Here is a 25,979-nt window from a genome sequence, read left to right on the forward strand (position 1 = left end):
CAGTTTAAGTTAGGGAGTCTTTGAGATGTCTTATCCACAGGGTCTGCATGTGTTGAGACCAATTCAAGGGTGGTTAGCAACAATAAAAAAAGTTATAATGCAAGCACAGGGGTTTGGTGCGCCTCTTGCAAAGGGGGGAGAGGTTAAGGGGGGGAAAGCATTGTGGCTCTTAACTGGAGGTAGGTGGTGTGTCATAATAATAATAAAAAGAATGTTTATTTATAGGCTGAAATAGATGGCGGAGAAATGCCTCCTCTTTTGGCTGCACAGCAAAAAAGGAGCCACCCAGAGCGGCTCCTTTTTTGCGCCGTCATAAGGGCTACGATGCAGCCCTATGATGGCGTTTCCTCTAGAAGACGTGTAGCCGCACAGATGCCCACACGTCATAGACACGCCCCCCATGTGGGCAGTGCCACACAATTATGGCACTGCCCGCTCAGGACCGGGCGGTTGGTGCGCATCCCGAGCCCTACTATTGTTGCCAGGATACCGCTTCCTGGTGGTGTGTACCAGGCCTATAACTCCCTTTTCACCAAAGTGTGAATCAGTGACAAAACAATAAAACAAAAATTATCACATGCTAAAAAGAGTATATTGTACATGTCATAGGTGGCCCATGGTGCTGTGACTTGACTGGCCTAAACTGGAACCCTTTAAAACAGGAATACTTGTGAATGGCACAGAATCATGCTAAAAATAAAAGGAACTATAGTTTGTAGTGAGAGCCAGTGTGGTATCGTGTTTTGAGCATTGGACTACAACCCTGAAGACCAGGGTTTGAATCCCCATTCAACTATGGAAACCCACTGGAAGACCTTGGGCAAGTCGCATGCTTTTAGCCCCAGAAAACCCAGTGTCGGGTCCCTGTGATAGAATCACCTTAAGGTGGAAATAACTTGAAGGCACACAACAGCAAGAAATATTTGTTAATATAAATGATTCCTTCTTTAGAATGAATTGGCCAATTGCATATTATAAATTGTTTATAATCTTAGTTCATTAGCCCCACATCTTCTCAGGCTTAGTTCATTAGTTCCACATCTTCTTGCAACCCAGCTGTCTGTCTCATTTTTATGTGCCTAAATCTGTAGTACAGCCTCCCTTCAACATGATGCCCTCTACATGTTTTTGACAAACCTCAGCATTCTTGAACCTAACTGTGCTGGAGGGCAAACGTCAGGAGGACATCAGCTTGGACAAGGCTGTTGCATTGGAAGGCTAAAGTGCTTACTGATAAATAAACCTAGCATCAGGGGAAAATAGTTTCAGTTTTGAAAAACCAAATGAAGTCCTTTCTCACTGGCAGATCCCTTCATGAGGACAAATCCAATATCCTTTTGCACAACAGTTCAGGTATCTATTTAAAATAGTTATATCTTGCTTTCCTCATGACATTAGTATCTAAAGGGGCTCCTGCACATTTTTTAAAAAAGAAAAAACCAAAACTGCAGTTATCAGTATCAGAAAGAAAAAAGCAGCTCCTTCAGTACAAATGAAACTGAGTTATCTGCATATTAAATCCACTGAAAACTTTGATGAATTAAACTATTTATGCTTGATGTCTAACAATTTTATCAAGGAAGGTGCAATGTGAGCATGTGTGAGGCAGACATTCCACACACATCTAACCTTTGATAATGGGATGTCCTGAACAGGGCCTCAGCTGATAATGTAAACCAATGGGTTGATTCAGTGGCATCAGTAAGGGGGTTCAGGGGTTCAGACCACATCAGGTGACACCTAAGGGGGGGGACACCACTGTTTCTCAAACATCTTGATCTTTACTTTATGTTATAACTATTACCATTACATTCAGTGATATATAGGAATTATGATTTATGAGTAACATTAGTACAGCAAACATTACTAAAGATTCTGTATGGTGTGGTATGGGAGGAGGTCAATGGGGGGGGGGGTGACACCATGAGTTACCACATTGGGTGATGCCAACCCTACTGATGCCACTGGATTGATTCATACTGGAGAGAACCATGTGAAGCCTGATATCACACAGAATATTAGGCAAGATGGCTGGTTCAAATACTCCCCTAGAGACCAGTGTGGCTTGCAATTTTTGGCGACAGAGGGTTTAAACAGCATAAGATCATGTGACAGACTAATTTCTTTAAACTGCTTTGGAATAGGATCCACTATGTCAACAGACCACCACCACCTCCTCCTCCTCCTCCTTCTTAGTATTTTGTCTTCCACCCAAAATTGGGACTCTTGATGGTTCAAAAAAGCAATAGCATTAAAAACAGACAAAAATGCACATTAATTTTGTTGTTGTTGTTATGCACCCTCAGGTTGATCTTGACCCATGACAACCCTGTAGATAAGGCATCTCCAAGATTTACTGTCCTCCACTATTCTTCTAAGTTCTTGCAGATTCATACTTGTGACCTCCTCCTTAATAGAACCCATCCATCTACCATACACCCTTCCTTTCTTCCTGCTTCCCTCCACCTTTCCTAGCATTATTCTTTTCTCCTGTGAGTTGTGCCTTCTTATGATGTGGCAAAGTACTACAGCCTCAGTCTAGTCATCTTGGCTTCCAGAGAGATTTCTGTTTTGATCTGTTCTAGCACCCATTTTTGACGTCTTGGCTGTCTGAGGTTGAAAACACACTGCAGAAATAATCCAGTTTGAGAACTCTTTAACTGCCCTGGCTCAGTGCTAGGACATCATGGGAACTGTAGTTTATTGTGGCCCCAGAGCTCTCTGACAGAAAAAGCTAAATAAAACTACAGTTCACAGGATTCCCTAGCATTAAGCCTTGGTGGTTAAAGCAGTCTTAAATGGGATTATTTCTGCACTGTATTTTGGACCCATGGTATCCTCAGCAATCTTCTCCAGCACCACATTTCAGCTAAATAGAATTACACTAATCATAATGTTAAAACTCTTAATGTCAATGCAGTGAAGCAAGATGTTTCAAAGATCCTGCTTGTGTCATCTGGCTCCAGTCTGAAACTGGAGTAGTATATGCTGTACAGTTCACAGTGCATGCAATTGTAAACAGCTACTGAGCTGCTGAGTCCAGGATTTCCCTTCTATCATTAATGGAGTGAAAAAGATCTCATTGTGGCATTCCAGGCAATGTAAGCAACAAAATAATGACCATAGAGTTGGGAGAGTGGAAGTCCTTACCCACATTCTGCATATCTAGTAGCATGCTACAATGCTAGGCTATTAATACAGTTATCTGTCTTCTGGGTGTCTTTCACATAGTCCTTCACACAGCATGTATTTCACATTTGAAGTGCTAATTTATTTATGCCAGTAGCAAAATGCTGCATGCTTTTCCCATGGGGTTCAAAGTTGACCTGTTGCAGGTAGGACTAAATAGCAGCATGTTTTTTCCATTACCAGTTTTTAAGGCGTTCAGTGCAAACATCCAAGAATTACTTGGAAACCACCATGTACCACCTGTGATAAAAACAAACATGCTAACAGATCTTTCCACTGCAGCTAAATTATTGAAGCCTTTGGGTCATGTAAAGCAAAGGGGTTAAGGAAATCAATCCACTTTATCAAAAACAGAGAAAAGGTTCACAAGTCACTTGATTACAGCCATGTATCCTTTCCAGTGGAAAAATACTGGGTACTAAGAGGTTCCATTCTTTATAATCAGAAGGGGAAGGCATTGCAAGAGCCAATGACCCCTTCTAAATTCCTGTAGAAAATAAAGTCCATGCTTTAGGAGAAAGGATAATTGTTCCTTGGCAGATTGTCAATTTAATAAAGGGTGCCTGATCACTTGAAGTCTTCAAGTAAAGCCAAGAATATTTCTTTCCAAAAGTCAGGACTTTACAATGTGGTGTTCATTTACTTATCTGACTGGTAAAGCCAAATTAAAGCAATGTGGTATTCGTTTATTTGTCTTACTGGTGAAGCCAAATTAAAGCAATATGGTGTTCATTTAGTTATCTTACTGGTAAAGCCAAATTACTGGTAAAGCCCTCCAGACTTTCTAAAATGTTCAGGTTTTCAAAGGAAAGTAATAAAAAACAAATATAATGATGATGTTTAAAGGCCTTAAAATTAAACATATGATCAGTAAAGGGTATCCCACAACCTCCACATTCAAGAAACCTGGGGCAAAATCCAGAGTCTTGGTGTGCCCAAATGGTCCAAATCTTTCATATGCCTAAGAGACACTTTGAAGTTGGGTCTTCCAAAGGTGTACATGAGGGTGTGAATGGGTATATTCCTGCAGCAGAATGGTTTAAAGTGTCAGGTAGATGGAGTTGCTTACTGTGACTGGAGCCATCCTATTGTCTCATAGCTGGGCTCTTCCTCACCTCCACCGACATCTCCAGAAAATAAATCCTCTTTTATTTATAAGCTAGCTGACATGACCTGCTCACTTTCACATAATGGCATCCACATTAGGATCAGAGAGACTGATTTTATAGCAACTTTGATATCTAAGAGAAGAGGTTGATTTAGGTATGTTTAGGGCTAACAAAGCTGAGTAACAACTGAATTGATTAAAATATTGAATTCGTGAAAGAACTGTGTGTGGTATGACATTTTTATTGTGTTTTTTTTAATTCAGTACCCCAGAAATACATTAAAAACAGTTTTTTCATCACAGATCTTTGTTATCCTTGTCCACAGAAGGACAGGTTGGGAGGTCAAAGGAAGCTGGTAGAAGGCACCCTGCACCACTGAGATCACTTATCTCTAAAGTGACAATAACAGATCCAAGAGGCTAGAAAGATTTCAGAGTCTTCTACATATGGACATTATGGATACATAGGGACTCCTACGTTAAGGAACACGGTGGCTTAGTGGTTAAGACGCCAATTCTGATTATCATAGGTCGAAGATTGGCAGTGCTGCATGATGGAGTGAGCTCCCATCACTATTCCCACCTTCTGCCAACCTAGCAGTTTGAAAGCATGCAAATGCAAGTAGAAAAATAGGTACCACTGTGGTGGGAAGGTAACAGCATTCCATGCTGTCATGCTGACCACAGGACCCACAGCGTCATCTTCGGACAACACTGGCTCTCTACAGTTGGTTATGACTAGGCGTTCATGTCAAAAGGAAACCTTTAATACTTTACATAGGAGGTCCTGACAGTCTGATAAATAGGAAAACAGTGTGGATCAATATTACACTAGGATACAATTATTTCTGTTTCATCAGTCATATGATGGATGTATTTTAATATACATCTTTTATTACGTTTACTTTCTGTTAATATGTAATGTTGTGATGGTTTGGGTCATATAGTAAAACATGACTGATACACTGATACAAATGAATCCCATTTGGGGAGAAAGGCAGGATATAAATCCCCTAAATAAACAAATACACATTATTTCTTAGGCAGCTATTAACACTTCCTCTATGGATTGGCTTTTTATGGAGGAGCATGTAAACCTTTACTTGCGGTATGTGGTATAGTTAGAGTTGCCATACTCGTGGTTTCTCCATGTTTTACCCAGACTAACAAAAAGTAAACCTCTCCCCCTTGTAGGAGCCATGACTCTTCTACCAAATCATTCAATAAATAGGAGGAAAAAGAGAGTAAGGAGCTTTTTGGACATTTTGCAGCTCAGATTCGGGGTGACTGCCGGTCCAATGATGCGGATTCACATAACGTGAACGTGTTATCAGACGAGATTCCTTTCTATCGGTGCTCCTTCCATGGCACTTCCGCAGTGATTCCAAAGTGACCCCTCATTTTGGTGAAATTGGAAAAAAAGTGACTTCACAAAATTCGCTTTCAAGCTCACTTTGATTTCACTTTGAATTGGCCTGGTGTGAAAGATCACTCTGATGTCACCCCCCTTGGGCCCCTGCGTCCTGCTTCTTCATTCCCCTCCTCCTCCTTCATGCCATCTAGCCCCCTCTGCCACCCTGCCACCCATCCCATCATCCCCTGCCTGCTCCTTCAGTCCGATCCTGGCCCCAGTAACCCCCTGCGACCTATCCCATCATCTCCTGCCTGCTCCTTTAGCCCGATCCTGGCTCCAGTGACCCCCTGCGAACTATCCCATAATCCCCTGCCTGCTCCTTCAGCCCAATCCTGACTCCAGTGAACCCCTGCAACCTATCCCATCATCCCCTGCCTGCTCCTTCAGCCCGATCCTGGCTCCAGTGAACCCCTGTGACCTATCCCATCATCCCTTGACTGCTCCTTCAGCCCGACCCTGGCTCCAGTGACCCCCTGCGACCTATCCCATCATCTCCTGCCTGCTCCTTTAGCCCGATCCTGGCTCCAGTGACCCCCTGCGAACTATCCCATAATCCCCTGCCTGCTCCTTCAGCCCGATCCTGACTCCAGTGAACCCCTGCAACCTATCCCATCATCCCCTGCCTGCTCCTTCAGCCCGATCCTGGCTCCAGTGAACCCCTGTGACCTATCCCATCATCCCTTGACTGCTCCTTCAGCCCGACCCTGGCTCCAGTGACCCCCTGCTACCTATCCCATCATCCCCTGACTGCTCTTTTAGCCCGATGAATTTGACAGCTAAGGAGGGGGTAGGGAAAGAGGACAGTGTTCAGAGCCCCACTGAACATGCGCAATTCAAATCGTTGAATCTGCATGCTATGCACCGGTGTGGTAATACAATTTGCAATTACTCCACTTTGCATGAATCCGCATCACGTGACTTGCCTTGGATTCGATTCCCCCTCAATTTGGAAGGGCAACGGAAGGGCAACCAGGTTTGATAAAACATTCACGTTACGATGTGAATTTGCATAGCTGAACCAGGAGTCACCCCAGATTTGAGTTGCAAAAAGCCCTTGTGATAAACCTCTAAGTGACATAAGCAGTGAAGTGTAAGAATTGTGAGGATGCAAGGTCAGTTGAGAGGGGGGCAAGAGGGAAGAGAGAGTGAGCAGGGTGAGCATCAAGATGTAAGAAGCCAGGGGCTTATAAAGCAGATTTGCTGACAAGTAATGGTGGCCCAAGGCCGCATGGTATAAAGTCCAAGATCAAGAAGACTTTTGAACTTGGTCTCCCTGTTCCAGGTCCAGCACTTTAAACATTACTTTGTGCTGGTTCTCTTATATCAGATGAAATAGTAAAAAAATGTTATGAAGGTTGAAACATAGTGGAACAAAAAAAAACCCCAACAATTAAAGTGCTGAATTTGCATAATTCTGAATAGAACGATTTGCAAACCAAATGCCTGGATTGGAGGAAGTGGAAAATGGCAACCTTAGGTATGATCCAGATACACTTTTATCACTACTTGTGATCATTTAACCCAAGATGCCCAGGGTTATTATTTTTATTAATTTAAAATTATTATTTGTTACTTTGAGGAACAAAATCCTTTAAGATTGGTAAACATAATAAAACAAGCAATACAAAACACTAAAAATCCACAAAACAGTAATTAAAAATATGACCAGCATCTCAAAATACAGTTAATGAGAACAAGTAGATATTGTGTGCCAAGCATGAATGCATAACACTTTCCAACACACACCATTTACAATTTCACTGACTCTGGACTTTTGCAATCCCTTTGGAGTTTTATAATCCAGTCTGCATATTTGTTAAAAGTCCTCAAGCAAAGAATTAAAATTGACTAGCATCCATTAACAAGCATACCACAGTATCAGAAGACTGCTGATAAATGTTATTTGAAATGCCATTTTCATATTTTAAGATAAACAAGGAACAGATAAGTTTTTTGGAAGCAACATATGTGCAACACAATACCAGGATCTTTAACAAAGGTTGCCTCAGGCCTTGGACAATTTCATACCCAGCTGCGTGGCAAGCCACATTGTATTCTTGGTGTTTGCTTGTTCCTAGCTTAGGGATCCTGATAGTACTAAATGGAAAATAAATTATGGGGTCTAAGCTCAGAATGCTAATACTGTAGTCACCTAAGGCCTGATAGACAAAACATATTTTTCACCATATATTTTAAAGGTGGAAACATCAAGAACATCAAGAAAATATATCTTTGGATATGTGGTCATCTTATTAATGTATATGCCCAGCTCACACAAAGATCCTATGCCCCTCTACTTTTTTGTTTCCCCCACTTCCTTTATATTTTAAAAATCCAGTTTAAAAAACTTAATTTTTAAAAGATGCCCATTCAGATCCAGTAAAGCCATGATTGTTATCAGCACCCTGTCTACTCCGTGCTTGAACCAACTACACCCAACATTTCACATGTTGGGTTTGGATTGGATCGCCCTGGTGGTCCTCCAGCTCTGTAATTCTACGATTCTATGAAATCTGGGTCATGTATGGCCAAGCCACATCAGAGTGTTCAAAATGGCAAAAGTTATTAGTGAGGAAACTAGGCGAGACTGGAGCAACTTGCTTATGCCTGAGGCTACTGGGAAGGGCGACTCAGCTGCCTCCCCTCCTCTTATCCTGAGTTAGCTGTGTGCAAAACTACTTTTGCACTTTGAACTCAAGTTTGCAGCAAGTAAGCCCCAAAACAGATGGACCAAAACGAGTGGCTTCTGGCTGCTTCGGGGGTGTGGTGGGTTGAGGGTTTGGATTGTATATTTTTAATCTTGTAAGCCACCTCGATTGCATTTTGTAGAGGCAGGATATAAATAAATTTTATTATTATTTATTATTATTACACATACCCCCAAAGCAGCCAGAAGCCACTCCAAAGCTGTGCCAAGGCAGCAGGAGCCAGAATTTCCAGGAGCAGATATAACCCACTCCTGGCAGCAGCCCATTGGAGACTACAGTGGAGGGCTGCTTTGGGAATGGGCTGTCTGGTCACCAGGGTCCCAACCCAACTGGGACCAGAGTGGGCTCTGTCTACTCCTTTATGCCGGTCTGCTTCATCCCTAAGCTGAAGACAAAGGGAGGAGATGCAATAAGGAGACTGGGACATTTTAAAAGCAGCTGGAAAATGGAACAACAAAGGGTTAATTGGGACTGTTCCTACCAAATCAGGACAACTGGAGGGTATGCTGCTCCTATATACCAAGTTAAATGGCTTGCATATGGCAAATGTTAGGTTACCTGGGGGCATGATACCAATAGAGATATAAATCTTCACTCATATTTTGTCTACACATGAAAGGTCAAATAAGTTTTTCAGTTTTCTGCCCACCACAGAAAAACAAATTTTGGCACCATTCTGGAGAAGTATCTTAGCCCTGTACAAAAATTCATGTAGCTTTTCAATATTTTTTTGTGTGTGCAGAAGTGTATTTCCTGTGCAGGAAACAGTGTTTTCTGCCCAAAGCACACAGTTGTCTGAACAAAAAAGATGTTTTCTGTGCAAAACCCCAGATGGTATCCTGTTAGTGACATTTGTAAGTAAAGTCCAACTTATGGTTGTGCATGCATTCAGGGAAGAGGTTCATTACAAAGGTTGGAATTCTCTTCCTTCTGCAATGAACAGCCACCCCTCATAACTCACCTTCCTCCTGCTCCCTGCCCTCCATAGTCATGTAATGACTAGTGGAGAGCAGTGGGTGGCTGAGAAATATCTGTCTATGGCGGGATACAGACCACCCCTTTGGGGCAGCCTGCACCCTCCCCTTTCCCTGACTGTTCGGGGCCTGAGCTGCCACAGCGGCAGCCCCAGAGGCCCCAATCCACCGCTTTTCCAGGCCTCAGGGAAGTGGCAAAACGTCACTTTCCTGCAGCCTGGAAAGGGGTGTCCTTGGGGCTTCATGCCTCATGGACACCCAACAGTGGCAGGAAGACAGAGAAAGGGGCCACTCATCCCCTTTCTCTTCAGTATTGCTGGTGCGGCCATGTAAAGATCGCACCAGCAATACGCGGCACAAAAGGAGCTCTGTTTTGGAGCTCCTTTCGGTGCCACTGAAAGGGCGCCACAAGCGCCCTTCAGCGGTGCCAGTACATAATGTCCATGCCGTTTGGACGCGACGTGGCCGTTATGTCAAAATGGCAGCGCCCATGTAGGCAGGGCGCTGCCATTTTGATGTACTCAGTACATACTAGGGTTAGGGAGCGTCTGAAAAGGATGCAACCCTAGCATGTACTGAGTATGTGCTTTTCGGCCCATCTGGACAGGGCCTATGTGCCTATAGCCAAGTGCACAATGATGAAGGCAACTTCCATGACTTCCTGGGGGTCCTCTGGAGGCCCAGGAAGAGGATGTTGTCCTTGTGCATGACATAGCCAGACACTTTTCAACCCCCTCCCACTCTTCACCACCCACTAAGTAGCTGTGGAGGGGGGAGCTGCAGGAGAAAGATGAGTCCTGCAGGAGGTAGTGTGCATTTTAGTTGGCCAGTAAAGGTATCACTGGTGGATTTTTCCTGCCAGAGAATTAGGGAAAGAGGTTTCAAAATTCCATCATGGTGGGTCTATGCTATGCCTCCCAATGCAGGATCTCAGCTCCCATTTCTTAAACAGAAAAACTATGTGCACTTCTGCACAGAATCTCTTTCCCAAGACTCTCTTCCCCAAGAGACTTCAGAAAGTGAGAAAACTATTGCAGCTGCACTGTGCTGTTCAATAGAACTTTCCTAAGTACAATCAGCCCTCCGACTCCACAGATTTTGCATCCACAGATTCAACCACCCACAGTTGGAAAATCCAAAAAGCAAACTTTGATTTTGTGAAGTCGAAGGCTTTCATGGCCAGCATCCATGGTTTTTTGTGGGTTTTTCAGGCTATGTTCTAGAAGAGTTTCTTCCTGACGTTTTGCCAGCATCTGTGGCTGGCATCTTCAGAGAATGCTTGCCTGGAAAAAGTGGGTATATATATACTGTGTGAGCCTGGGAATGCAGGAGATATTTGCATGTGTATTGTTCTGTGCTGATGGCTGGCCTCAGGCTGGGAGGCTAATGCAAAAGAGGATTAATGTCTGCTAATTGGTGATCATTATCTGCTGGGAAAGCCCCTGACTCTGAATGGTTTTTCATTTGCATTTGTTGAGTCTTTATCTTGCTATCTTTCAGGACTGGTAGCCAAACCTTGTTTACTTTAAGGGATTCCTCTTTCCTGTTGAAATTGTCCAGGTGTTTGTGGATTTCAATGGCTTTCCTGTGCATCCTGACATGGTAGTGGCTGGCATGGTCCAGAATTTCAGTGTTTTCAAACAGTATTTTATGCCCAGGATGGTTGTGGCATGTTCTGCTACTGTTGATTTTTCTGGCCGGCCCAGTCTGCAGTGTCTCTCGTGTTCCTTGATTCTTGTTTGCACACTGCATTTGGTGGTCCCTATGTAGACTTGTCTGCAGCTGCATGGTATGCGGTAAATTCCTGCGGCTGTGAGAGAGTCTCTCTGGTCCTTGGCTGAGCAAAGCATTTGCTGGATTTTCTTCGTCGGTTTGTAAACCATTTGAAGGTTTGATTTTGCCATTTTATAGCAGGGACACCATTTTACTATGCCATTCTATAAAATGGGACATGGACATCCACAGATTTTGGTATCAACAGAGGGCCCTGGAACCAAACCACAGTGGATACCAAGGACCCACTATGTCAGCAACCTCATTATTCTGCCAGGTATTACCAAAAGGACAGGGCAGTCAATGGGAAATAAGATAGCTGGGTTTTCAATGACTGGTAAGATGCCTTAAGAAGAAATGGAGATGCACAATAGGTGAGAGGAAGAGAGAAATCAGTTCTGCATGGAATCAGGAAATAATGTATCCTGAAAAAGACAGCTGATTAGTTTTAATCTCTCAAAACTACCCACAAATGGGGAGAGGGGCTGAATGTGTCTTGCTCCCCCAGAATTAGGATGGAGGAGCAATGAGCTTGTTGGCATCTATTAGAGATAATGCTAAGAACATCCACCATATTCTCAAACGTTTACTTGTAAAAATACAAATCTTTTTTAAAAATTCCAGCCATCATCCACTGACCTTTTTCCAATGGAAACAGAGACCTGTCTGACCACTGTTACCCTCAAATTTTTCAGTGCTCGGAAGTGGGGTGTATACACATATACCAATAAATTTATTATTCTTTTGCTATACTATTCCTGTGCTCTTTTACAATACTTTAGAAAGAATGCTCGTTTGTTGCTGTGATCCAGAGTAATAAAATAAGGGAAAGTACATTATAAACTAGGTTCACACACTGAAAAGCTTTAGGACACATGGCACCAATGCCCTTGGGACTAGCCACTGAGTCTTGCAATGTCACATGATTCTGAGGACCCTATTGGGTCATGATCCTTATGCAACTAGAAATGGATGAACTTGGAAAGTTCTCCAAATCTTTTCTTTATGGACTTTTGAAAAGTCCTTATCAGGAAGGTTTGCATTTCTTATCAGACTTTCATAAATGATAAGGAAGGGTCCAAGCTAGATGTATATAAGAAGCAGCACCCAGCTGTGTTGCAGTACATTTGGGACCCACCTTTCATTTGTTTTCATCAACGGCTTGGGGAGATACAAGAAATAATGAAGTGGCTTTTGCTTCTGGGGCTGGTGGCACTCTCCCAGTGCCTTGTGACCAAGTGAGTATTGGGATTTCAATCTTCTTTTTTAAAAGCACAAACAATTTTCTTCTGTAGAAACTGTGAGTCTCAAAGTTGTTTCTGACTTATGACAACCCTAAGGTGAACTTATCATAGGGTTTTCTTGACAAGATTTGTTCAGAGGGCATTTGCCATTGCTTTCTTCTGAAAGAGCGTATGACTTGCCCAAATTTACCCAATTGGCTTCCAAGGCTGAACAGTGATTCAAAGCTTAGTCTCCTGGAATCTAGTCCAGCACTCAAATTACTATACCATACCATATTCAGCAGATATTTTTTCCTCTGTCACTTGCCCACTTTTTATTAATCTTATTCTTTACTGTGTAGGGTCCCGCTGAAGAAAACTAAATCCCTAAGGCAAAGCCTTAAAGAACATGGGCTGCTGGAAAAATACTTGCAGAAACATCACCCCAACTTGGGTTCAAAATACTTCCCCAGCCTAGCCAACGAAAATGCTGCTGAGCCCTTGGAAAACTACATGGATGTGAGTATTTGTTACTTAAAGGATATGCCTGAAATAATAGCCAACACTATTTTGGCTTCCTGAGTTTTGGTGCTGAAAGAAAACTGACTAGTGCTCCATGCTGACAAAATTATTATCTATTCACAACTTAAAATGAACAGTTTGACAGGTCTGCTTAGGACCTTAAAACTTACATCTTGGTATTCATACTCTGGGCCTACCTTTGAGCAGCATGAAACAGACAGACCAGTCAGCTGATTTGGGGTATAAAAGGACAGCAAATTGCTAGTTATTAAGTTTATTACTGTTTCATTTTTAGTGCCAGGAATTAGGAAAGTTGATTGTGGGGTTTTCTGCATAAGCAGGTGCCACATAACTTGACTAACTTCAGTTACAACTCCTGATAATTATGGAAAGGCACACCATGTAATGCTTTTCCTGAGACCAGAAAATGACTCAGGTTAATCTTGCCCATTGCTTAAACACCCCCTGTTTGTTCACACATACCCACCCAATGCTGCCTTCCCATGAGGTACTCCTATCTTGATCCCCACTATTCCACTTCCAGAGATTCCCCATAATTCCCTACTGTACCTTTCTCCTAGTTGCTTTAGGAATAGCACAGCATGTGAGCACCGAACTTTGTATCTTTGCTCTTTCCCATCACATTTTCACTTACATATTATCCTTAGTGAGTTTCAAAGTTAAACCAGGACAGCGTCCTGAACACAATGCATCATAAGCAGAAATTAGCCAAGTAACTTCTAGGCAAGGTCACAAAAGCAGACTGAACCTAATTCATGACACCTTGGTCTGGAGAGCAATAAACCAGCCACATAGATATAGAGGCCTGTGGGTGATGGAATCCCCCCACCCGAACACAAAAAATGTATTAAAATGGTTTGAGATTAGTGCTTGTAGAACCAAGGAAATTCAACCCATTCAATTCAAATTCAACTGAAGAAATTTCTCTTTTTGAAAACATAGATTTTGTATTACCATATTTCAAACACCTGTACAACCTGTGACAGATGGATAAAAGAAATATATGTGCTGAAAACCAAGTCCCTTTCTCCAGTATCATCCCTTCTGGGGGGATACTGTGATAAAGAACACGGAGGCATTCTCTTTTTCATGCTCCATTTCTGCCCTCCACAGATTGAGTACATTGGCACCATCTACATCGGTACTCCAGGACAGGAGTTTGTCGTCCTCTTTGACACTGGCTCCTCTAACTTGTGGGTCCCTTCTGTGTACTGCTCCAGCCCAGCCTGCTGTAAGTAGCTTTCATAAATGTTTGCTGTCGGAGCTGAGCAAGGACTGGTTTCTTCATGATTACCATATTCAGCTGTATATAAGAGTAATTATACTTAATACTAGGTGTGAATAAGTAGCTGCTTAGAAGAGCAGGGAGGTGGCAGCAGGGCCAGCCATACTGATAGGCAAAGTGAGGGGTATTTTGATTTTGTTTTTTAAACTCCAGGCAGAAAAATATCTTGGGATGATTCTGGGTAGTAGCAAAGGGAATCAGTGTGGAGCTACAGCACATGTGTGAATACAGGATCCAGTTAGCTTTTGTTTGTAGGGCTCTGAGGTTGAAATCCTATTGGGATGTTACACTGGTGTTTGTATTATTTAGGCTACATCTGCACCACTTTAACTGACATGGCTGAGTGCTGTGGTATTGTGGGAATTATAGTTTGTTGTGGCACCAGAGGTCTCTGACAAAGAAAGTTAAATGTCTCACAAAACTACAGTTCTCAGAATTCCATAGCATTGATGGGAATGGGAATGGGGGATGAGAAGGGGATTATTTTTAATTGTATTTGACACTGATGTGTATTGCTTTTATTCTTTCTTTTGATGTTGTAACCTGCCTTGATTCCTCATGAAAAGGCAAGCTATAAATACATTATTATTATTATTATTATTATTATTATTATTATTGAGCCAAAGCAGTTAAAGTGGTGTCAAACTGGATTATTTCTGCAGTCAGAAGCAGTCCTAGATCCTTGTGTAAGAAGATATCTAATACCATAACCCAAGTGATTCCCCAGTCTCCTGCTGGGCTTTTACCCCATAACCAGAACAGCCACCATAAAGTCCCCAGAAGTGCTACTGGAATGGCTGGGAAACTGCTACGCAGTTCCTGTTGCCTCTACCAGTGTAAATATGCTGGTGGATCTTTATACTCTCCTGGCCTAGAACAGAATCTCAGTCTACATTTGCAGGAAAACTAAGAGATTCCTCCCCACCCACCAACATCTCATGGGCTAGCTGTAAAGAAATAGTCCTCTGGGCATGGGCTAGGTGTTTCTCCCCTTCACAATTACAACCAGCCATACCCTCCAACATTTTACATATGAAAACTGGGACGTACATGGCCAAACCACATCAGTGTGTGGTCAGGATGGCAAAAGTTGTTAATGAAGAAGAACATACCTGTTAGGAGAGACTGGAACAGTTTGGTTTTGCTTGAGCCCATGGGAAAGGGCAAGACTCAGTATCTTCCTCTTCTTTACTCACACATTGTTAACTGAGTGCAAACAAGTTTTGCACTTTGAATTCAGCTTGCAGTAAATGAAGTGAGCTGATCACAAAGAGGGAAAGTGGGAGAAGGAGAAAGAAACGGAGACATCTTAAAAGCAGTTAGAAAAGTGGGATAACAATTGGGATTGTCCCTATCAAAGTGGGACAGTTAGAGGGTATGAACCAACTTCCAAACAGCTGAGATTAATGGACAGACTTGAACTATGGCCTCTCTCTTCTTACATCTTGAAGACTAACATAATGCCACTGTCTCATGGCCTAACTTCTTGCATTTCAGCAAACCACAACCGCTTCAACCCCCAAGACTCTTCCACCTATCAGGCCACCAGCCAGAGTCTCTCTGTCACATACGGCACTGGGAGCATGACTGGATTCCTAGCCTATGATACTGTCCAGGTAAACTTCAGGAGATTACAGAATCATTAGAAGTAAATTTGGGAGAGAAAACTGTGTTAGTATGGTCTGGGTAGATAAACAAGATCAACATTTACCTGGAGGCATGAAAGTTGTTGTTGTTGTTGTTGTTGTTGTTGTTGTTGTTGTTGTTGTTGTTGTGTGCCTTCAAGTCATTTCCATTCCAGCTTATGGTGATCTTATGACAAATTTGTCATGGGATTTTCTTGGCAAGTTTCTTTGGAGGAAGTTTGCCATTGCCATCCTCTGAGACTGAGAGACTGTGACTTGCCCAAAGTCACCCAGTGGGTTTTTACATGGCCAAATGAACCCTGGTCTCCAGAGTCCTAGAACAATGCTTGAACTACTACACCACATATCATGGAAAATACTAGGCATTAATAAATTATATAGGAGACAAACATGAGCTCTTTTAGAACCTTACTTCAGGCAAAATCATCACAATAAATTCTAGTCCTTTTCAATGCCAAGTGGAAGTCAGCCATGCTTTCTATCATGTCAGATGCTTTATAGCCCTTTGTTTTTACAGTTATGGTCAGGTAGTAAAAACAAGTGCTTTATTGTGCCCTGCCATGTATAACTTGTGGGTGGCATTCATCTTGGGCAAGCCTGCTCAGGAACATCCAACATATTCTCAACTCACTCAGGAGAGTGTACCAAATTATTTTGTCCTTATTTGGGATTTGAGACTATCTCTGTTCAAACTCTGTCCCAGGAAAGTTTGTCAGATGTTCTTCCCAATTAGAAAAATCAATAACGGAATCAACATTTACTGCTGCTTAAAATTGCCTATTTGGGCATTGAGTGCTTCTTCTACCTTTTTTGGTGTAGTATGGAGGAGTTTGTAAGCACCGGTTTAAAGTAACCATGATTTCTTGTTATGTCTGGTAAGGATTAAAAATTAGTTAATTTAATATATCCTTTCTTGAAACAAATCAACCTCAGAACATTTCTGATACTGGTTGATTTCAGTAAATCATTGTTTAAACTACCTACTGTTCCAGATTTGGGCATAATAATCAACTATCGTTAGTTTAAAAGAAGAAAGCTAATGCTTCTAATCTCCTTTTGTGATGCATGTCAAAGAAGGAAGAACAAGGAGGAGTCAGCACTTAACTGCAAGGCCTAGATGGCTTATTTGTGGACCGCTTGCTTATGGTTTAACATAAGCACCTACAGTACGCCAGTATTGTGTTAAGTCTTAGAACAAGCCTGTCATGTAAATCAGTATTTCCCATGGTATTTGATGTGGGAAACCAGAAGTTGGGTTTGTTTTTGTTTTTATTTTGCCTCTAATGTGCCAGGAACCAGTACCATATTTGTGCCCATTAACTATAATTGCTTCATTCTTTCTTCAAACCCTGTTGAGCACAGTCAGCTGATACCTTGTGGACTAGCACTGATCTATGGGCCACCAAACTGATGTGTAAACCATTGTATTCAACCAGGGTTACAGATGGGAGTGGCTGCAAAATGTAGTGGCTTACCTCAAGTTAACTTTTTGGTTCATGACTGACTTGAGTTTTGAAGTGGAATAACTGCAGCTCATGCTCTTCACGTTACACCAGCTGGAAAATGAAAGGGTCTTTATTTTGCTCTCTCTAACATAAAATGTATTTGCTATTGTGCAAACCTCCCCCCACACCCCACCATATGCACATATCAGCTAGGGGCAAGAATCTTTTCTTCAAGTCCAAGGTTTCTTATTGTGTCCTTATGTCCTTCTAATTAGGTTGGAAGCATTCAGGTCACCAACCAGATCTTTGGTCTGAGTGAGACTGAGCCAGGCAACTTCCTTTATTATTCTCCCTTCGATGGCATCCTGGGTCTGGCTTATCCCAGCATTTCCTCCTCTGGTGCCACCCCTGTCTTTGACAATATGATGAGTGAAGGTTTGGTGTCACAGGATCTCTTCTCCGTCTACCTGAGCTCGTAAGTGTGGGCTGCTGCTTATACATCTCACTGGAAAGAGATGTAGTCACAATTCACTGCTGATGGACAGAGACAGGGCCTGAGGTGAATTATTTCAAGAAACCTGAGCAGCAAGAGAACTGATTTTAGATTACACCGACTGGGATTTGGTCCAGCAGTTAATCTCTTCACCATTTCCCAGTTCCACTATGTTCTGTCTTTTTTTTTAATGCACTGCACAAATACACATGTAAATGTAATTATGTATTCACTTTTAAATGTCCCCCCTCCCAATACCTACAAGTACTTCAGGGATTGGAAAGTGGCCTTAGTAACATCAGAGCATCAGCCAGACCACATGGGGTAGATGGTCAAATAGCCTGAAATAACATAAGGACATTTACTGTATTTTCCTTTCTCAGCGATGACCAGAGTGGCAGCTTTGTAATGTTTGGTGGCGTAGATACTTCCTACTATTCTGGAAACCTCAACTGGGTGCCTCTCTCTTCAGAGTCCTACTGGCAGATCACTGTGGACAGGTAAGCATCAACTAACCCTGGCCCAACTCCAACCATCACCTCCCTGGTTCATTTATGTGACATCAAGAAGAGGGTGCACAATGTAATGACAAACTGAAATGCTTATGGGATCCAGAGAAAGCTTAGGGATATAGAGCATGGGCATGTAGAACAAAATTCCAAAAAGCAGCACTGGAAGAAAGAGGTGATCCTCTAAGATAAGTAGATGCCTTAGAACATTTTCCGTTTCCCCATTGGCATGTTGTGAGCAAAAGAGTACAGCTGTTTCCTTTCTTTCACATTGACCTAACTCTTCTCTCCTCAGCATCACCATGAATGGTCAGTCGATTGCTTGCTCTGGTGGCTGCCAAGCTATTGTTGACACTGGCACTTCCCTGTTGGCTGGTCCCCCCAATGGCATTGCTAACATTCAGTACTACATTGGCGCTAGTCAGTCCTCCAACGGTGAGGTAAGGAAAGAAATGACAGAGGCTTTGAGTGGTCTCCAGTAGGTCTGTCCATAAAAACAAAGCGTAAAGCACAAAAAAGCAACAGAACAGCTGGTACCTACCCATCCCAGTATCCCCCCAGTATTGAATGGCATATCTTCCTTTTTTGTTCAAAATGCTGCTTCTCTTGGAAGCAAGGAAAAGGAGCTTTCTGATTGTATCACATTCTGGATTGGGGTCAGAGCCTGTAAAAGTTACCATTTTGGAGTTACTATTCTCAGAAACATGGGAATTTGGAGCATTTGTAGTCTAAAATTTTACCTTTTCCCAAGATCTGGAGCTTATTTACAAAGGCAAAAATGAACTAGCTCTACTCTCTGACTGCCTTAAGTATGGCACTTTACTACAAAACAGAAAGGGGAAATGGAGGTTTACCATTGATTTAAGAAATCAGCACCCTGGCCTAGGGGTGGGATACTTTGGCAGGTCCAAGGGGGAATTTTCTGGGACCTCTGAGGGTTGCACAGACTGTCAATAATGTCAGGAAAAGTCCTCAAAAAACCTGAAGATGGCTAGAAATCTGCTCCTCATTTAGAAAAATGTTAAATAGTGCAGTGGAGTGTGGGCTGCAACCTATTTAAAACAGGAGTTGCCACTCTGGAAGGGCAATTCATCTGTCTTAACAGCAAATGGGTAGGTGGTCTGTGGAACTCCATCACATACCCATACCCACCCCACTATCCTTCCTGACAAATTAATGCCTTTTCCTTGGCCTTCCCATCTGAACTAATTTCTAATCCAGAATATACAGACAGACCTTTTCTTTTCTCTCATGTTTCAAATTATATTGTCCTGTGACTAAACCTTGTTTTCTGTCCTTTCTACTCTGTACCAGTATATGATCAGCTGCAGCTCCATGAACAGCCTGCCTGACATTGTCTTCACCATCAATGGCATTGAATTCCCTCTGCCTGCCAGTGCCTACATTCGTGAGGTAAGTGTCTTGGTTCACCTTGGAGCTTGATGAAGTTATTAATTGGAGTACAACTCCATACTGACTGGGGGAGCCTGGAGGGTTGTAGGAATGTTATCGAAGATGTGCAAGAGGATAAGAACTGTGAATTCATGAAAGGGTGAAAATAAGCAGCTGCTTTGAGCCACTTCAGGACACTGTAGCTCAGTGATATTTTCGCACATCAAAAGTGTTGATGGTCTGCTTTAACATTTCATAGCATATCAGGACTCCCATAGCATATCAGGACATTTTACACCATACCAGGATTCCCATATTTCAAGAAATAAAATTTGCAACTTCTTGACTATAAAAATTTAGGAACTAGATTTGTCTAATGCCCAAACTTGGATCCCACCCAGTATGTAGTGGTAGTGTGTGGTAAGTAATTTTATTTTTTACATTTAACAAGTATTCCATCACACTTTAGTTTATCACCTTAGATGCAAATATAACCAGCTTTTTAACCAAACAATGCAATCATATAAATATTATATTGCAGGGAGCCTATGCATGTGAAAAGAATATTACCACACTGTATTCCACACATGCACACATAAAACCCAGCTAAATGCCAGGAGGGGTATAATGAAGAAGTAATTGGTGCTTAGCACAGAGGACAAACACCTATATATCTCATTTATGGGGCTGCTCAGATTTCACACAGGATCCAAATCTGACTTACCAGTAACATGTCAGCATCTAGATCAGGAATGGGAATGATGCTGTGATGCTGCTAGACCACAGCTCCCAGCAGCCCTAGCCAGCACAGCAAATGTTGAGAAACACTGGCAGTTGCAGTCCAGTATCATCTGGAGGGGCACATGATCAACACTCCTGATTTAGATGTTCTGGACAAGACTCATGTTACATGCCTAGTGCACCAGATCCATCACTCACTGGGTGTTGTTTTCTCTTTTTTCTCCCTGCAGAGCCAACAAGGCTATTGCACAAGTGGCTTTGAAGGCATTGATATCCCTACTCAGTCTGGTGAGCTTTGGATTCTTGGAGATGTCTTCATCCGTCAGTACTATTGTGTCTTTGACAGAGCAAACAACCAGGTCGGCCTGGCCCCCGTGGCATGAACATGACACCATCCATTGGCAAAACAACTTCCTAATGAAGGATAGCTTTCATTTCTTGGAACTAATTTAATCAATATGCCCCTTCTCCCCAAGCTGTAACATGACTAAAAGTAGAATAAACAAATATAAAAGCAAATGAATTGTTTTTCATTATTCATAGTCCAAATGCACAGTTGGGAACCACCAGCAGGAAGGCAGACTTATTTTCCTCTTACATTTTTTTTTACATTTTCTAATTTTAATTTACTCATTTCCATTCTTCTCTGGATGTCCCAATTATCTAAATGTTGGCTGTCTTAAACACAACATATACTTACCTATTTGTGCTGAACATATTCTGAGAGAGAGCTCCAAGCGGGTACAACTGAAATAAAAAGTTCTAAAAAATGTGTAACCTTGACTAACTCATGTCCTTAATTTGGACTCTGTTTTAAAAGGTTCCGGCTAACTTTCTTCTGTCAGAGAGGGCTGGTTCTGTCCTTTCTAAGAAACCTTGTTCCATGAACATCTGAGAGTTGTTTTATTTCTACTGTAAAAGCTACATGTCTTTAAAATGAGCCACATTAAAAATTTCAAACTTGTGTTTAGAATTTGCAAAGCAGCAGGCCTCCATACAATTTGTACAATATTGTGTGCAAACTTCCTTTGAAATTCATTTTGAACACTGAACATTTAAGATCTCCAATTCTAAAAAAGCACTTTAGTAAAAACTCAGGTTAAATTTATTTACATAAGGTTTAGTTTGTACAAAAAAAAAATTTCCAAATGGAAATGTCAACTGCATTGTAATGCTAAGCTTTTACATCAAAATGTCAAAAACACAACAAAACAAACATAATATGGGAGTTCATTTTGACATTTTGCAGCATAGCATAGTAATCCAACTAAGGATACATATTCTTCAGTTGCTGACTTAGGTGAAAGAACGCATATATGAAAAAGACTTCATAAATCAAACACAAGAGGAAAAAGTCTTTATAATATATTTCTGCATATCACCTCAAAGCCTAATACTTTTTACACTGTTAAATGTGTACCATCAAGAGATGTCAATGTCGCTCCTAAATCTGGAGACTCTGGAGATTATCAAACGGAGAAAAAGAACAGAAGTGGGAGGCTCCCTCCTTATTGCGCAATTGCGGGAAGATTATCAGACGACATCCCACAGCATTGCTCCCATCCCATCCTTCTCCCATCAGTGAAGTGGAATGGCCCCATAATTTTTTATTGATGGGAAACTGGAATGTATTCAAGAGGTCTAGGAAGACAAAACAGGATAGTACCATTGTTGTCTTGATATCAGGTAATTCAAAGCAGCTTCGATGCATCCTGCACTAGCGCTATGGGCATGTCTGTATGGCCTGTTTTGTCAATCCCTCTTCCTCAGGGAACCCCATGAAATGCAATTTTGTGAAAAGGGGAGTAGGATTCTTTTAACAGAAAATTCTTAGCATATTCTTAAAAATATAATTCCCAGGATTTTCTGGGGAAGTCATAATTAACATAATGCCAAATCTTGATAGATTTTTATAGAGTAAATATGCCCTCTGAGGTAGGGTGGTTGTGTTATCCATTTTATAGCAGTCTGAGAAACTTATTAATGATCATACAGGATGTCTGTGACAAAGCATCCAAACTAGGCTCTTAACAATGTGGTCTCTCTTGCTTGCATAGAGATTCAGCTGTTGGACTGTTATATGCCAAATCATACTGATTTTTATGGAAGTCTCTTGGGAGACTGCTTAATTTTAATTCAGGATCAAAACCAGATCATGGTTCTACCATCATGAACCTTCACCAGCACGACTGTCCATAAGTTCTTTGGAGGAAACATGGGGTATAGGTAAATACATACAGTCCACGATTTTGCATGATGCTTGCTCTAGAAAAATATCAGTGGTTTGGAAAGATCATGGCATGTTATCATGTTTCATTATGAACACCTTCTGAGTCCAGATGAAATAGGAAGACAGTAAGAGCTGTTCAACAGTAGATTAGGTTACCTCCGAGTGTGATAGAGTCACCCTCTTTGGAGGTTTTTAAACAGAGGCTGGATGGGCATGTGTCCAGAGTGCGGGGCAGGGGGTTGGACTGGATTCTAAGTATAAGCATTGCATGAAACCCCTTTTGGCGGCCAAATGAACAAACAGAAAGAACTCGCCATTACTGAGGTAATTTGAAGGAAGGAAGGAAGGAAGGAAGGAAGGAAGGAAGGAAGGAAGGAAGGAACCTGCCCACACAGTAGCTATCTATACTCTCTGAGTAAACAGAACAGGAAAAGTTAGAAGTATCTAAGAGAAAGAGAGGAAGCCTTCTTCCACTGATGTATTGTATATTGCTGCCTAGAAACTAGCAGTGTACAATACACAGCGTTTGCTGTCCTTCAGCTGCCTTATGGAAAGTAGAAGATGCATCACAGTGTAAAATTATGAATCAGGACTGTGGAAATCAGGCACACTGAAGAGCATTCAAATCATTTCCCAAGCTGCCATGTGAATGTGATCAAGAGACTTGTATTCACTGCATATTTCAGTCAGTCAGTCTTAAACCTAACTAAGATCCATGATTATTAACCAAGAAATTTAAGAAAGTATCACTCTTTATGAAGGCCAGAAATACCCAACAAAGCATTCCCAGCAGCCTCATGTAATTCCCAGAGTTCTAAGGGGTGGGTGAAAGCTTAATAATCCGTTTGGTTTCAAATGTCTAATATTGATGTATCCTTAATAGATACAACTCTGAGGTAGTTAATAAAGCATTGTCTTGTCATCAGTTCCACAAGTGGGCTGCAAGGATATTTGAAAGCTAAAATAAATCCAAAGATTTGAAAAGACCAAGCTACTTTCAGGGAATCCAGTGGCTACCATGTGTCACCAAAGAAATCATAAAAGGAAATGCACATAGAAATACTAACTTCAACATGAAAATTTACCTATGACCTAGAAAGGCATCTTTACCTCTAAAATGTTACAAACTGTATACAGTATTTTTAGTGTTCATATAAACCAAACTCCAGCATACTAGAAATCTGAATTACAAAATTCCATTATTGTTTTTAGATCTGTATCAAATGAAGAAAGGACTGGGTGGGAGCTCTCCAGTATATCAATTTTGTACACAAAAGTGAATTTATGCAGTGTGGTTCCATTAAACTAAAACTGATGTGGAAGTACAGTTTTGAACTGATTGGAAACTGGCCAACTCTTCTTCAAAATTACCCATCTTGAAATGTCAAATATAGATTTGCAAGCACCAGCAGAATATCCATGCTAAGCATGCTGTGAGATATGACTCTGGGCAGAAGGCATAATTTTTCATGTTACCAGCAGTGGATGAGGTTCTGGCACAATCTTTTGTCCTACTACATCTGCATCCCACAGGGAACAGGAGGCTTGGCTGAAATCTTTATATCAACATTGGAAAGAAGAGATACTGTCCCATTATGTTCTAATGCCAAGTAGATATGGCTTTGGTAAGCTCATTAGGTCTCATATCCTCAGTACTAGCTAGAGGTGACCTAATATTCTCACTAGTATGACCTGCTCTTCACGAAGACAGAAAATGGCTACTGTCAGAAAGAAGTAGTGGCAAGGCCTGCTCAGACCACTAGTGGCAATCTTATTTATACAAGTTCTCCTTCACCTATGAGGCTGAAGTGGTTATATTCCTTCTGTTCAAACCAGGCCTGGCTTTCCCTCCAACTTAAGGATCAGTACTGTTGAGGTTATTCTCAGTGCCAGAGGGTGATGTAGAACTGTTTTCCACATTTTTCTGGTTGGCTGTGGATGAACCTGTTATGAGTGATGCACTCCCAGAAAGTTCTTGAGAAGAAGGTAGACTGGGGATGGTTGAAGAGGAAAGAGTTTCAGCTGGAGGTGACAGGGGATGGTTGTGGATATTTGAATACTGAAAGAGGGAAGTTATGAAATTCCTGAGGTTGGCTGCATTGAGGGGAGTGGAAGTGTGGTCATCAAGGGAAGGCACAGATGTTCCAGTGGTCTCTATAATGAGAGATGGGAGATTAGAATGAGTTGAAAGGGAGCCACTTGGCCTAGTAGAAGAAGAACCAATGCTTTCTGGCCTGTTCTGAATTTGCACAGCGGACCATGATTTTATCATTGCAAAATGGCCCAGCCAAGAAGAAGGGGGCTTGACACTTGGTGGTCTGTTGAGACGCAACCTGGTGGGACCTCCTTGTCGAGTCTGATGGAGCTCAACATTCCCTGGTGCAGTTGGGCTCATGGGTGGCATCTCCAGAGTACTTGCAAAGTGAACCTCTGGGCCAAGTGAGACAGGTGCCAGGGTAGAGTTGCAGTTGCTGCAATTTCTGTTGAATATCAGGGCCATGGAATGTTTTGGAAGGGTTTGTAAGGCTGCCTTTGGCTCTCCATCTCCCAAGTGAGTGTTGGTTAGGGTAAACTCCATTGACGGCAGACCATCTGGTGTGAAATAATCACAAACTACATTAAGCACTAGTTATTCTGAAATATTCCAGTCAATCATCTGTTTATGGCCTCGGTTACAAACTGTACAAATCTCAACCTACAGTGAACACAGTTGCACGCAAACACCCCTACATGCTCACTAACTACCTCCTTTTGAGGTATCACACAATGAGATGAAAAGATGCACACACACATACCTTTTCCTGTCCCCAGGAGCACTACGGTGAGGCAGATAAAGCTGATCATATTCATAAAATACATATGTCATAAAAATGATAAAAGCACACTAAATAAAAGAAGCACAACCGAAGACAACCACATGTGATGCCAAACAATGTCTTTTACCACTTTTCCTAAATACATGCTAAATATACGTCTAGTCTGATCCCCAGTCTTTAAGGTGGTACATGATTCTGTTGGTTTTAGGTACAGCATAATAACTTGCCACCCTATGACATACTCTATAACAAACTTTACAGCTGTGTGCCATTGTACAAGTTAAGAACAAAGGGGGGATATAGATGGGGGAAGAGGGACAGCGAGATGCCGCCCCTTTTGGCCCCGACAGAGGCCGCCGCAACTAAATGGCATGGCCTCCGAGAGCCCTAAAAAGAACCCGCTACCGGAGGCCGCACCATTTAGTTGCTGCGGCCTCCGTCGGGGGCAAAAAGGGCCGGCGTCTCACCATCCCTTTTTCTCCATCTGCAG

The 25,979-nt window shown here is 42.0% G+C and overlaps 3 protein-coding genes across 3 annotated transcripts in view; 1 reads left to right on the top strand and 2 right to left on the bottom strand.

Moving 5' to 3' along the window:
• Positions 1-20,509, bottom strand: part of VPS37C (VPS37C subunit of ESCRT-I) — a 39,836-nt gene extending 19,327 nt beyond the window's left edge. Inside the window, exons 1-2 of the mRNA XM_089520719.1 lie at positions 20,427-20,509; positions 17,339-17,419 (exon numbers count right to left, since the gene is read on the bottom strand). The gene's annotated coding sequence lies outside the window, so the exon portion shown is untranslated. The remainder of the gene's footprint in view (positions 1-17,338; positions 17,420-20,426) is intronic.
• Positions 12,349-21,522, top strand: LOC149314247 (pepsin A-like). Its single transcript, XM_089520721.1, has 9 exons — positions 12,349-12,404; positions 12,752-12,908; positions 14,046-14,163; positions 15,715-15,833; positions 17,584-17,783; positions 18,185-18,301; positions 18,606-18,750; positions 19,625-19,723; positions 20,674-21,522. The coding sequence occupies exons 1-9, from the start codon at positions 12,349-12,351 to the stop codon at positions 20,824-20,826; spliced, it is 1,164 nt and encodes a 387-aa protein (XP_089376847.1). The 3' UTR covers positions 20,827-21,522.
• Positions 21,523-23,227: 1,705 nt separating this feature from the next.
• VWCE (von Willebrand factor C and EGF domains) overlaps positions 23,228-25,979 on the bottom strand; it is a 38,444-nt gene continuing 35,692 nt past the window's right edge. The window contains exon 20 of the mRNA XM_089520723.1: positions 23,228-25,265. Within this exon, the coding sequence (XP_089376849.1) occupies positions 24,529-25,265 (737 nt within the window). The 3' untranslated portion in view covers positions 23,228-24,528. The remainder of the gene's footprint in view (positions 25,266-25,979) is intronic.

The sequence above is a fragment of the Sceloporus occidentalis genome, unplaced genomic scaffold, assembly GCF_023333645.1.
Source record: "Sceloporus occidentalis isolate IW3139 unplaced genomic scaffold, rSceOcc1.0.p SCAF_4, whole genome shotgun sequence".
Lineage (NCBI taxonomy): Eukaryota > Metazoa > Chordata > Lepidosauria > Squamata > Phrynosomatidae > Sceloporus > Sceloporus occidentalis.

Coding starts and splice junctions, on each gene's coding strand:
- LOC149314247 (XM_089520721.1), top strand. CDS start 12,349: ATGAAGTGGCTTTTGCTTCTGGGGCTGGTGGCACTCTCCCAGTGCCTT. Junction 17,784..18,184: donor TTCTCCGTCTACCTGAGCTC/GTAAGTGTGGGC, acceptor TTCCTTTCTCAG/CGATGACCAGAGTGGCAGCT. Junction 18,302..18,605: donor TGGCAGATCACTGTGGACAG/GTAAGCATCAAC, acceptor TTCTCTCCTCAG/CATCACCATGAATGGTCAGT.